This window comes from Pectinophora gossypiella, chromosome 27 (genome assembly GCF_024362695.1).
Source record: "Pectinophora gossypiella chromosome 27, ilPecGoss1.1, whole genome shotgun sequence".
Classification (NCBI taxonomy): Eukaryota; Metazoa; Arthropoda; class Insecta; order Lepidoptera; family Gelechiidae; genus Pectinophora; species Pectinophora gossypiella.
In genome coordinates this window covers 3,265,701-3,280,654 of record NC_065430.1, presented here as the reverse complement: position 1 = coordinate 3,280,654, position 14,954 = coordinate 3,265,701, and the positions used below count along the sequence as shown (strand labels likewise).

The following is a 14,954-nucleotide window of genomic DNA, read 5'->3' as shown; positions in this document are numbered from 1 at the left end:
AGCCACCTCTTTAAGGAAGCTGTGACGACTTTTAAGCCTTTGAGGCACCGAAATGTCACCGGATGGCCTGTCGATTACCCGTCCCTTTCTTTTTCAATGGATAAGAAAATGACAGGTATAACTTAAAATAAAATTAGATTGCGTCTGCAGGAATTAACACCATAATCATCATTAATTTAAGAGCTACCAACCCATTGATGTCGTATCCTCATCTCCAAGTCACTGTCGTCGACCAGGCGGTCCCATACTGTGACACTGAATATCATATCGTACACTTTAGCGGCCGGCCGGTAGCGACATATCGCTGCGCACACGCAGTTATAATTCATTTGTTGGAAGAACCTGTAATAGGAACAACATTAAAACACATAATAACGGGTTCTTACCGCGTTTAAATCAGGGATATGAGACTCCCGATATTTCGACACTGTTGCAAGTGCCATGATCACGGGATGACTGATGAGATTGGAGTGGAGTTGGTAGATCCATAAATTTCTACGGACAGACATATCTGTCTATCCTCTTTCTTTGCCGCTTGTTTATGTATTTGATATCGGAATGTTCGGAACCATTTGAACTCGCACCAAACTCACTACGACAGACCGCGGTTTGTCGCGGTGAGTTTGGTGCGAGTTCAGATGGTTCCGAACCATCATGTCTGCCCGTAGGAAATTATGAGATTGGAGTGGAGTAGGTAGCAGCAAGCTGTAGTAAGTCCCTCATTATAATCTATGTAAGTATCATAGTATGTTTTCTTTATTGTATACAGGGTGTTAGTGACATCGTAACAAAAACTTTGAGGGATGATTCAGACCATGATTCTGAGTTAATTAATATCAAGTGGAATTTTCCGTCGCAAAAGTATGGAATGGAAAATAATTTAAGAAAACACAAAAATTTTCATGAATTTTCCGACGGGAAATTCCACTTAATATCAACTCAGAATCATGGTCTGAATCATCCCCCTCAGTATTCGTTACGGTGTCACTAACACCCATACCTACTTGTATGGCTACCCGTAGTACTGGTACGGGGTGTAAGTGACATCGTAACGAATACTGAGGGGACTGATTTAGCTCATTATTCTGAGTTAATATCAAGTGGATTTTTTGATCGCAAAAGCATATAATTGAAAATAATACAAAAAAAAAATATCATGAATTTTGCGACGGAAAATTCCACTTGATTTTAACTCAGAATCATGGTCTGAATCACCCCCCTCACTATTCGTTACGATGTCACTAACACCCAGTATAAGTAGGTACGTAATTGGGTTTGGTGTGTCCGTGGCTCACGTCCGATAGGTCTCCCATAACACCAGCGCCGCGGCCCGTGCTAAGCACGTGTCACGGCATTATGCTGAGGGAGATCCTGTTTTTAATTTGGGCGCCTCCATTGTGTAATTAATGTCTGTATTATTTGTCTTTTTGTCTTTGTTTTTTTTCTATTTTTTTTTTATTTCTGTAAGTTTGTAAATGTGGCGTCCAATATGGAAATAAAATATTTTCTTTCTTTCATTTTTTTATTTTTTTTTTGTTTTAATGTTATCTTACCTGTAATCCTTCTCCAAGTGGGCGCTGGCCCCCGCCGGCAGGTTCAACTTGTCTCTGAGTGTGACAGCCTTCTTGCAAGTCTCTCTTACGAGCGACCACGACTGCTCTGTAGGTCGATGTCTGTATAGACACGAGTGGGGACTCTCTAACGATGATGGTGGCACCTGAGATGTTTACAGAGTATGAAGATAATAGAATAGAATAGAAAAAGTTTATTATAAAAGGACGCCACATACAAACAAAAATAAGACAACAACATCATATCTAATAATCGCTCATATTAATAAAATCGGTTTCTGTAGGCCAGTGGTTGAGCGTTGGGCTCACGATCCGGAGGTCCCGGGTTTGAATCCCAAAAACACAAAAACCATTTTGGGATCCCTAGTAACATAACAGGCTGATCACATGGTTATCCGATAAAGAAAGATGATACGTGCTGCAGAAGGCACGTTAAGACTTTCCGGGCTACTAAACCAAACACCTCCACCAACCCGCAGTGGAGCAGCGTGGTGGAGTATGCTTCCGGTTCTATTTTTTTTTTTAATATTCTATGTTCATGAACCCTCTTCTTGTATATGGGTCATTCTTCTTTTTTATCGACAATAAGAAGTCATTTTCTCGTTATATCGGATTTAACATCTTTCATTATAACGGCAATAAATATTTAAAAAAACATCATATAGAGATGTGTCTGTCTGTAGAGGAGTATTTAGTTTTTCTCTTTATCTTGGTAATATACTGTTCCTTGCAGGCGCATTGCAAAATATATTGTGACAGAGTGGCCCTTTTCATCGGAGACAGCATTTCGATTTACCACTCTGTAACAGAATTTTGTGAAAAACAACCAAGCTACGTTAATCACTAATCGAGGAACCGATTAGTATTTCGCTAGTATTTTAAGTATAATAAGATAACTATATTTTTGGACAATGGAAAGATTAAATAAAATTCTAAAACATGCTATGTTATAGCAGAGCAAAGGACAGATCATTGTCGATAAAAAAGAAGAACGACCCATATATATGATAGCGCGACAGCGAAATATTGAAAATCTAAATATTATGTTAACTGTAAACAACACGTGCGCCTAGCAAACAAACAACACCTGCATTTGTTTACGACACACGAGCAAGGTACGGTGGTGGGGACAGCCCTTATAAGACGGCGAGCTGCACGAGTTGTACCACTGGAAGCCGTATCCTCGCGAGCTGGGTGATGTGGAGGAGCTCGACGAGGATACCTACCCAGCAACGGACTGACCCAAGCCGCCGGTTTGAGGGCAACCGTCATTGTTGACGGTTTCGACCTTGCCGGCGGACTCATCGGACTGACCTCACTGGACTGACCCCGCCGGCTCGAGCTGACCTGGAAACTTCGGGTCAAGCTCGCCGGCCACCTACTATGACGAGACACGTACCGCCTGGCTGGAGTCGCTCACTGGGCCTCCCTCAACAGGGTCTCACCCGGTGGGCTGACTCGCCGGCGGTACCACCCCGGACAAGAGATTGGGCCTTCGGAGGCGCGTTATCGCCCGCCGTGTCCCAAACCCCGTGACACGCCCGTTTTTGCGGGCGGCGAGCGCAGCCACATCAAGGGGGCTCAGCCCCGAGGATGTCTCCCCGCCGCGGGCTTCGCCCGCGACGAGAAGAAACCCGACGATTGACGATTGAGTTGTACCATTCTTGTGTCGAACTCCGTACAGAGAACATCCAATAAAAGTAATCCGTGACAGTGAGCCATCGTTTAACTGGCGCTATGCGTCCTCCACAAAGGTTACCTTGGGATCAGAGTATAATACTCGTGCTTTAACATATATACAGGGTGTTAGTGACATCGTAACGAATACTGAGGGGGATGATAATATCAGGCGAATTTTCCATCGCAAATAGAAATGAAAATAATTAAAAAAAAAAACAAAAATTATGCAACGGAAAATTCCACTTGATATCAACTCGGAATCATGGTCTGAATCATCCCCCTGAGTATTCTTTACGATGTCATTAACACCCTGTATGTTTCTAAATGTTTCATCGTCATCAATTTAAGAGCCACGCTCTTGTCGGTGTAGCATTTTCCATTCCAGTCTATCAAAGGCCAATTCCTTGACTTCCCTATAAGACTCGACGTTAACCTTTTCTTTAATCTGTTCCATGTAAGCTCTTCTTGGTCTTCCCCTTCCTCTCTTTCCTTCTAGCTTTCCTTCTATGATGTTTTTAATAAATTCTAAATGTTTACCTTTTCAAAAGCTAGTTGTAGTATGGCGAATACTCTTGCGCAGTCCACTATACTCTTGTGATAACTGTAATGGTTGACAGCTCTGTATTCTTTTAGCTTTGACATGATGTCGTTAAGGGTGTCCGAGAAGAATTGCTCGCAGAATGATGGGGTTGAGTACCTAACAAAAAAAACCGTATTAAAATCGGATCATCCGTTTGGGAGCTACGATGCCACAAACAGACACATACACATTTACACAGACACGTCAAACTTATAACACCCCGTCGTTTTTGCGTCGGGGAATAAAAATAGAAAAAAATCATCATAATTAAATCAAGAGCTACGCTGTTGTCGGTGTAGCGTTCTCCATGCTACTTTTCTAAGGAAAGAGCAGTGATTTTTCCTCTTGCCTTCCGCCCCGCAGTCACATCAATCAATCAATCAATAATACTTTATTGCACAACACATATACAAAGGACATAAACATACGAATAAAAACATAAGCATAAGTCTTCCTAGCATTATCCCGTTTTCCACAAGGTCCGCTTACCAAACCTGAAGATTTGGCAGGTCCAGGTTTTTACAGAAGCAACTGCCTGTCTGACCTTCCAACCCGCGAAGGGAAAACCAACCCAATACAGGTTAGGTCACATACCTCCGAAAATGCGTTTCTAGGGAGTGCGGGTTTCCTCACGATTGTAGTGGACGAATGTATAAACTTACACACTATATCTACTTATACTCGTATATACTTTAACTTATATTGTTAATGTGTCATACCTAATAAACGCAGTTCGTTACCAACCTCCGAGTTTGATTCATCTCCTAAATACCACCTCCACATGGCGACCTCTGCCATTGGAACCGTGGCGCGCGTGTATCCCAAAAAGGAGTAACTTGTGTAAACATCGAGCGCGATCTAGAATTTATGTACGGCATGGAGCACTACTTCGTTGACGATAACTGCGGACTAGTAACGCATTTTTCTTTGTTCGAGAGTTTTCGACTGCCGGTTCAAAGAAATAAGGAAAATGGGCAACAACAAGAGTACTGAGAAGGAGCAGCAGGTGGTGATTGCACAGACCACAGGAGTAGGTGCAAATAACGCAGCTGCAGAGCAGGTCCAACGACACGAAACGACCAATATTTTGTTGCTGATTATATGCACCGCATTGGTGTTGGGAATCTTGGCCCTGGCCTACAAGTTCGCGAAAAACTGTAACGATAAGCAGATACAACGGAGAATAGATGACCAGAGACTGATGAGGTATTCGAGCATCATAAGGCGGCATCAACTAAAACCAGAAACTGTGTGACGTGTGCGCGATTCCGTAAATCTACTGTGTACTACAGTGCGCGTGTAAGGATGTGCAGTGCGGATTTCGAATGTGATTAAATTACTCGAGGTATGATACATTATAATCGCATTTATCCTCTTTAATTATTAAGGTGCATAATCGTATATAATTAGCATAATGAACTTATTTAGGAAACTTTACGCATACAATTATTTTAATGGTTATAACATATAATACACTATTATTTACCCACTTCCTTTTAATGATATTCGTGGATTTATACGACATGCAAGTAAAATTTGATTTTCTCTTCATCTGTCATGGCAGAGGAGTTGACTTTAATTTACAATGAACTGAAAGCCATTAGAACTTATTTAATAAAAATCGGGCCTAGACGGAGAGAAGGTAATATTTTGGAAGTAAAAGTAAAAGAGGCAAATAAAGTTTTATTAAAGTTTAATGAGTGCCTGAATATTCTGCAGTCTATGCAAACAGAGATTAAGCAAGCCGAGCTAACTCTAATAAATACAATTAGTGGAGAATTTGACACTTTATATAAAGACATTAATTCGCTGTGTACAGTCACTAAAACAAGTGCGACCATGGCGGAAGATACTTTTGATTTGCGATCGGCTTTAAACTTACTCCCTGTCATGACCGATAATGAAGAAAACACTAAACAATTAATTGAGAACATAGAATATTATAGTTCTATTTTGCCTAGACAGGAATGTAAAACCAAGTTAAAGCTATTCATCATAAAAAGTAGATTGTCTCAGCGAGCTAAATTGATTTTATCGCCTGAATATGACACCATTGAGGAGCTTATAAAGGATATGCGAAAACTGCTTTTACCGCAAAAGAGTTTTTCTGCTATCCAAACGAAATTAACGAATTGTCGTCAAAACAGCAAATCTATAGTAGAATTCGGAAACGAAATATCCGAACTGTTCGTAGAATTGACGATCTCGCAGGCTGAAGGGAACTCCGACAGCTACAAAGTTTTGCGGCCTTTAAATGAAAAGCAGGCAATAACGAGATTTGCCAATGGCTTGCGGGATCCTCGCCTAAGTACGATAGTTACTGCGCGTAATTGTTCTTCTTTAACAGAGGCTATCCAAGCGGCGCAAGATGAAGAGGTGCGACCTTTGGCAAATGTTTTTAATATGTATAGGTCTCATAACAGGTCATACGCAGGAAGGGGTCCTACGCGAGGGCAGCCTAGGGGACGAAGCAGATTCATCAACAACAGTCGAGGTGGTATGCAAAGTGGTATGCCCTATAGGGGTATGCTTAGTCAGCGTTATAGACTGCCGAATAATAATCGTGGAGGATTTAACCAATTCCGAAATAGAGGGAGATTTCCTAGGAATCGAACCAGCAATCTCCCGGGGCGCGAGAACAACAACGTGCACTACATGACGACAGAACACGACACCGTGACGAGTGACCCGGAGGTGAGTTCGTTGAATCACTTTTTTCGAGCCTGAGTACATGTTCACGTGTAATAATCTAAACAAAGTGTCATTTAAGATTCACGAATATGTACATGACTTGTTAATTGATACAGGTGCTTCAGTTTCTGCGATCAAGTATAATTCAATCGATAGATTACAAATACCATTCCATAAACAGATAGTTAGAATTAAAGGCATCGGTGGTGATGTATTTTCAGAAGGATATGCATTTTTAAAATTGAATTATAATGGACAAACCTTTATACATAAATTTTTAATTTTCAAAAACTTACCTTGCCAAACAGACGGAATAATAGGACAAGATTTTCTTAGAAATTATAGAGCAATATTGAATTTTGAATTAAATACTTTGTGTTTGACAAATAATAATGGTGACCTTTCAACTATTAAATTTGACTATTTGTCACCAACGTCTAGTTCCTATTTAGTTATTCCCGCGCGTAGTGAGTCAACCCATTATATTAAATCGGATTTAAAAAGAGACTGTGTAGTATCATCTCAAGAGTTATGCGAGGGAGTTTACATAGCGAATACGTTGACACAGCCACATAATGGTAAAATAGCGATACGCATCTTAAATACTCGGGAAACTGATGTCAGTCTTAATTACTTTCAGGTTAGCACTACTTATCTAGATGATTATTTTATTTGCCAATTTTCTAAACCAACCATAAATGCCGATAGGGTGAAAACGTTATTTTCACTATTGGATTTGAAAAACCTAAATATAGAAGAACAAAAATCTATTGAAAACATCTGTGCGAAGTTTCCAGACATTTTTCACTTACCGGGCGATAAATTAACTACTACCCCACTTTATGAACAAACCATCGAATTAAAGCCACACACTACTCCTATTTACACTAAACAATACCGGTTACCCCATTCCCAGAAATCGGAAATAAATAAACAGATAGAGAATATGTTAGAAGCTGGTATAATAGAGGAAGCCAGGAGTGCATGGTCTAGTCCTTTGTTGCTGGTGCCAAAGAAACAGGATTCTAGTAAAGAAAAGAAATGGCGCCTCGTAATTGATTACCGTAAACTCAATAATCAGATACAGGACGACAAATTCCCACTGCCCAATATCACAGATATATTAGACTCTTTATCTGGCTCAGTATATTTCACGCATTTAGATTTATACCAGGGATTTTATCAAACAAAATTAAATAGAGATAGCAGACCTTATACAGCTTTTACAACCGGTAAAAATCAATATCAAATGAATAGAATGCCGATGGGTCTAAAGTCTAGTCCTAATAGCTTCAGTAGAATGATGACAGTAGCCATGTCTGGCCTGAATTATGAAAAATGTCTAGTGTATCTGGACGATTTAATAGTATTCGGTAGAAACTTGTCTATTCATAATCAAAATTTAATGGACGTTTTCACTAGATTGCGTCATGCAAACTTAAAATTAAACCCTGTCAAATGTCAATTTTTACAAAAACAAGTACTCTATTTAGGACACGTTATTTCAGAAAATGGAATCCAGCCTGACCCAGAAAAAATCAAAGTAATGCAAAATTATCCAAGACCAAGCAGTGTTGAAGAGGTCAAACGCTTTGTAGCATTAGCTAACTACTACCGGAAATTTGTACCAAATTTTGCACAAATAGCTTTACCATTGAATAAAGTATCTTGTAAAAATGTAACATTTTGTTGGACTGATGAGTGTGAAAAGGCATTCCAATTACTGAAAATGACGTTAATAAGACCTCCTGTATTACAGTATCCAGATTTATCTGAGGAAAACGAGTTCATTTTACAGACAGACGCGTCAGGAAAAGCAATAGGATCAGTTTTATGTAACAAGGACGGACGGCCTGTAGCTTACGCCAGCCGAAGTTTAAATAAAGCTGAAATGAACTACCCCACTATTGAAAAGGAACTCTTATCAATAGTGTGGAGTGTAAAGTACTTTCGACCTTATTTATACGGGAAACGCTTTAAGATACAGACCGATCACCGACCACTTGTATATTTGTTTGGTATGCGGGATCCTTCAAGTAGGTTACTGAAATTTAGATTGCAATTAGAAGAATATAATTTTACAATAGAATACTTAAAAGGTAAACAAAACTCGGTAGCGGATGCTTTGTCACGAATCAATATATCCTCAGACGACTTAAAAAGCATGAACGAACAGATAGGCATAAATGTTATGACTAGGGCGCAATATCGTAAGACACTAGGTCAAGGGAACGCGAATAGCAGCATAGCTGACCCGGCGGATAATATTGACACTAACTCGAGGCCTGATCAACCAAGAGTTGTGGAAATAATTAAGAAACCGGATCACTTTACTGAACTTTCGTTAATTAGTCAACAAGATATAAATAAGTTAGAGAGAAAAGGGATTTTAATAAAGAGATATAATTATTTTATTTACGTTCCTAGTAAAGCGATTTTGTACATAAACACATCTTCTCGATCATCAATAACGCGAGACGGATTGGTGAGAGATTTGTGTAATTTATGTAAAAAACTAAATATAGAAAACACGTGTATAATACGAAATGAAAATAATAGAGAGTTTATTGCAGAATTAATACAAGAGATACAAAAATATGACCAATGGACCGGTCCACGTATTTGTGTAGTAAATAGTGTACAGAGAATAGATGATTTGGATAACAGGCGAGTAATACTTAATGATTTTCATCTATTGCCCACAAGTGGCCACGCGGGCATTAGACGAATGACAAATAATATCAAAAAGTATTACTTTTGGGCTAGTATGCTAAAGGATATTATTGAATACGTATCTAAGTGCGATCAGTGCCAAAAGCAAAAATATTCTAAGAGCACTAAGCAGCCCATGACAGTGACAAGTACAGCCAATTCGGCTTTCGAAAAAGTATTTTTAGATATCGTAGGGCCTCTACCTAGAGATAATCATAATTATAGCTATATTCTTACTCTGCAATGCGAGCTGACGAAGTTCACCGAAGCATATCCATTACATAACAAAGATACGGTAAGTGTGGCACGTGCTTTTGTTGACAATTTTATTTTAAGATTTGGCATACCTCGTGAAATTGCAACGGATCGTGGAACTGAATTTTTATCAAAAACAATGAAAGAAATATGCCAACTCTTAAAAATAAATCAAACTATAGCAACCGCTTACCATCACGAGAGCATAGGATCACTGGAGAATTCTCACAAAAGTATGGGTGCGTATTTAAGACTCTATTGCGAAAATAAAACGGACAGTTGGAGCAGCTGGGTACCATATTGGTGTTTCTCTTACAACAATACGGTACACACTGAAACCAAATATACACCGCATGAGTTGGTTTTTGGAAAGAGGAGTATGATTCCAGGTAATTTATCCGGTAATATTGTAGATCCTTTATATGCTCACGATAATTATGCTTTAGAACTAAAGTATCGACTTCAATTAGCTCAAAGAGACGCAAGAGACAATCTATTACGTAGTAAAATAAGTCGTAAAAATAAATATGATAAATATGTTAATCCAATATGTTATAAAAAAGGTGATTATGTATTGTTAAGAAATGTATCAGAAAGTAAAATGGATCCAATATATTTAGGACCATATTTAGTTTTAGAGGACTTAGAGTGTAATGTTAAGATTTTGAAACACGGAAAAGAAGACATAGTACACAAAAATCGTACGAAACTTTATAAAAAATAACAATACCATTTATAATGTGTTTCTTATAGTTAAGTTAATGTAACGTATTTACCAATTCATTACTGCTAAGAATTGACAAAAAAAATGTAATCTTTAAGTTTTATTTTTTTTTTTTCTCCAAAAGGGGAGGTGTAGTGGACGAATGTATAAACTTACACACTATATCTACTTATACTCGTATATACTTTAACTTATATTGTTAATGTGTCATACCTAATAAACGCAGTTCGTTACCAACCTCCGAGTTTGATTCATCTCCTAAATACCACCTCCACACGATGTTTTCGATAATAATTTATGATCCAACCATGAATTCGAAAACAAATTCGACAATCATTGGTTTAAGCCTGTGCTGGATTCGAACCTGCGATTTCAAAGTGAGAGGCAAGCATTCTACCAAACGGGGCTACAACGGCTCTTCAGATCATGATTGATCGAAAAGTAAATTAAACCCAAAAAAGCACAAAACAGAAACAGTGTGTGAGGAACAGTGTGATAAGACAGAGATGTGGTGTAAAAGACGATATAGTGACTAAGATTGAGAAGGGAATGTTAGGTTGGTTTGGACACGTAGAGCGGATGAAGGATAATAGAATTGCAAAAGCGGTGTATAAAGCCAAATTTGATGGTAGGGCTGGCAGAGGAACACCTAGAAGGAGTTACATTGACCAAATTGGAAATGTCCTTAGAAAAGGTTTAGTACGATCTACTCAGAACCGGCGTGCGTGTATGAAGCGATTGATGAATGTGGAGGAAGCAAGAGAAGTGTGTCAGGATCGAAGCAAATGGAATTCTATAGTCTCTGCTTACCCCGGTGGGAAATACGCGTGAGTTTTTGTATGTATGTGTATGTATGTAAATTAAACCCACCTCAATAAAGGTAGGAGCACACGTCGACACACGCCTAAAGACAGGCCGTCCCAGCATTTGTTGAACACAGCCTTACAGAGTCCCATGTCTGCATTCTGAGCCAAGCTTGTCATTGTGGATTCTATCGCCTCGTCCCACCAGCCCTTCGTATCATCTCCTGTAAAAAAAACATTATTATTAAGAAAAAAGTCGCTGTGGTCCTGTGGCACACCAGCTTTCTTCTCAAACGTGGAGCGCCGTTCGAATCCCGGTACCGGACTTGCACTAACACAGTTGTCTCGACCATTATAGACGGCGATACGGCTCACTTATCACGTTGGTCTAACAGAAAGCTCCAAATAAAATTTATAAACAAAACACGATACACTTGTTCATCATACACTTATTACGCACACAATTATAGAGGGTGTTAGTGACATCGTAACGAATACTGAGGGGGATGATTCAGACGATGATTCTGAGTTCATATCAAGTGGATTTTCCTGTCAAAGTTTTCGTTACGAAGTCCCTAACACCAGTTTACACAAAAAAAAAATGATTAACAAAAATTTTAATTTCATATATTTATTTATTTATTTACATTTCACGACTTCACAGTGCAGAAGCGCCAATGCGACGTGAAACTTTAAATATAAACAATATAATTAAACAAATGAAACTTAAGTTTGTGTGTGTGTGTGTGTCTGATCATCACTAATTTAAGAGCTATGCTCTTGGCGGTGTAGCGTTCTCCATTCTTGTCTATCAAAGGCCAATTCTTCCACTTCCCTATAAGACATGACGTTCGCCTTCTCTTTAATCTGCTCCATGTAAGCTCTTCTTGGTCTTCCCGTTCCTCTCTTTCCTTATAGCTTCTCTTCTATGACGTTTTCAATCAATTCGTCGGGTCTTATTAAGTGTCCAATCATCTTGCCTCTTCTGTCCTCAATCTCCCAGGCATTATCCCGTTTTTCACATGGTCCGTTTACCTAATCTGAAGACTTTACAGGTCCGGTTTTTTACACCAGCGACTGCCTGTCTGACGTTCCAACCCGCGAATCACTTATGATCCAAACATTAATTTGAAAACAAATTCGACAATAGCAATATTGCTTTTTAAATAAAATGAACTTATACTCGACGGATTTGAGATGCAGCTGGCCGAAATGCAAGATTCAGAAGTATTATATGGTACACTAAACCTTGGATCGCAAGTATTACATTTATTTGCTATATATAGACCCCCTCATAAAAATAAAAAAAAGTTTATTAGCCTAATCAGTCATTTAATAGACAGAATAGCAAGCCGAGAAAATGTTATGATTATTGGAGACATAAACATAGATGTTTTGAACGGGAAAGCAAGTGTAGATGTAAATAGCTACAAAAGCACCCTGTGTGAACGCGGCTTCAAGAGCGTCATACCCGAGACGGTAATTACGCGTGAAGCTGTAGTGGAAGGGAGAACGCAGGTATCATGCATTGACCATGTGTGGGTGCGAGCGTGTGGCACAATGGACTGCATAAATGCGCACGCGCTTACCTACAAACTGGCCGACCACCTGTTGATTGGCGCTAGATTGGAATGTGGAGTGCGTAAAAAAGACTCTGATAACACGGACGGCTCGGGTCGTACGGTAATTGATAACAAGTTAATTCAACAAAAACTAAGTTGTATTAAGTGGCTGGATATGATGCACTTTACTTGTCCTGTATTGTTGTACTGCAAACTGTATTTTATTTTTAGCACCATCTACTCGGAATGTTTAGTTAATAAACCGCTAAGAAAAAATAGGAGTAATCAACCGTGGGTGAATGGGAAGTTAATTGGTATGATGAACAAAAGAGATATGCTATTCCGGACCTGGAAGTCGGATCCTACGAACATGAATCTTAGACTAGAATATACTAAACATAGAAATAAGGTAAATAAGGAAATAAATATAGCTAAGAATAAATATAGGCGGAATAAGTTACAGGAATGTAAAGGTGATCACAGAAAAATTTGGATGAATATAAACGAGTGGATAGGACGAAGGAAGGCAACGATAGACGGTACAATAGATAGGTATTTAGGGAAAGTTGAAAGTTTATATAATATTTGTTCTAATTTCGCAAGTACATTTACACAGGAGATAATTAAGTTAAAGCACAATTGTGGGCAGCAGTTATTGGACAGATCGATATATGTAAAAGAGGCTATGGTGTCGTTTAGGTATAGGAAAATAGGTGCTGAAACGATAGAAAAAATTATTGACAATTTAGAGAATAGTAAGGCACCGGGCAGCAATAAAATAAGGGTTCAGGACCTAAAGAGTGCCAAAAAGGGAATTAGTCAGGTGTTGGCAATGTTTGTAAATATGTGTGTTATGAGTGGCAGATATCCAAATAACTTAAAAACGGCAATTATTAGACCGATTTACAAGCAGGGATCTCATCTAGATTATGGTAATTACAGACCGGTAGCGATATTATCAGTAATAAATAAAATTGTGGAGAAGATTGTTGTTGGGCAAATTAGTATGTTTTTGGAAAAAAATAGTGTAATAAGTAATTGCCAACATGGGTTTAGAAAAGGGAGGAGTACTAATACGGCTCTAGTGGAATTTACGGATTTTGTTAACGGTGAACTGAACTCCCGTAAGCAAGTTTTGGCCCTATTTATAGATTTTAAAAAAGCGTTTGATACGCTGGAACACAGCCAGTTACTAAGAGCAATGGAGGAGTGTGGTATCCGTGGTCCTACGAATCAGTTCTTCAGGAGTTACCTAAGTAACCGAACACTGTGCACTTCTGTAGCAGGTACCATAGGAGCAGAAGAGGCTGTCAGTTTGGGAGTGCCTACCGGCTCAGTGTTCGGTCCATTGGGGTATATTATGCACGTGAACTCCATGACCAATGTTGTAAGGAGCTGTAAGGTGTTTATGTATGCGGACGATACGTGTTTGGTTATAGCAGACAGAGATATTAGTAAAGTAACAAAGCTTCTAGAGTCGGATTTTGAGAATGTAACCAGATGGGCTCATGATAATGGGATAATACTTAACACCAGTAAAACTAAGTGCATGCATATATTTTCACCATACAATAAAAAAGCGAAACTAGTAAATAAAAACTTGTTAAAAATTGTAGGTCATTCTTATGAGTGTTTGCACCAGAACAAAATCTCGTGTAATTGTGAGGCATTAGACTTTGTAGACAACATAAAATACTTAGGTCTAAATGTAGATAGTAGTTTCAGTTGGAAATTACACGTAAATACTGTTTGTAATAAGCTTAGGACGATACTTAGCCAATTTTACCATCTTCAAGGCATATTAGATAAGCGAACTTTATTTATGGTCTACTATGCGTTAGCTGAATCATTACTGAGCTATGCTTTGAGCTGTTACGGGGTAACATATAAAACTTACCTAGATAAAATTAAAAATATACAAATTAGGTTCCTCAAGAAAATTGTAAACAAAAAGACCAAAGAGAAATATAAAGAGGACTATAATAAACTATTCTCATATTGTAAAATATTGCCTATAGATAAAAAGGTTCAGTACCTAATAGCGGTAGAATCATATTATAAAGAGGAATATAAAATAAAAATAAATCATAATATTAATACGAGATCCAAGGCACAGGGTAAACTTGTCCAGACACCTGCTAGAAACTGTTATGGAGAGAGGACTAGAAAATATATAATACCAAGGTTATGTAATAATATTCCATTTCTGTTAGAACAAAATAAAATTATGTGTACTGGTAATCTTAAGAAAAAACTGAAGGAATATATGCTGGAATAAATAATGAGTGTAGTTAAGTTTAGTAGGTAAAGTGTGTGTAGTATAAGTCAATTTATGGGATTTTAGTGGGTGGAGGGTAGTTGTTGTAAATGCTGGTA

The 14,954-nt window shown here is 38.5% G+C and overlaps 1 protein-coding gene across 1 annotated transcript in view; it reads right to left on the bottom strand.

Annotated features, from left to right (window-relative positions):
* The window catches only part of LOC126378800 (uncharacterized), a 91,208-nt gene that overhangs the window by 41,543 nt on the left and 34,711 nt on the right, over positions 1–14,954 (bottom strand). Inside the window, exons 23-26 of the mRNA XM_050027198.1 lie at positions 11,084–11,240; positions 3,789–3,948; positions 1,554–1,717; positions 192–342 (exon numbers count right to left, since the gene is read on the bottom strand). Coding sequence (XP_049883155.1) covers positions 192–342; positions 1,554–1,717; positions 3,789–3,948; positions 11,084–11,240 — 632 coding nt within the window. The remainder of the gene's footprint in view (positions 1–191; positions 343–1,553; positions 1,718–3,788; positions 3,949–11,083; positions 11,241–14,954) is intronic.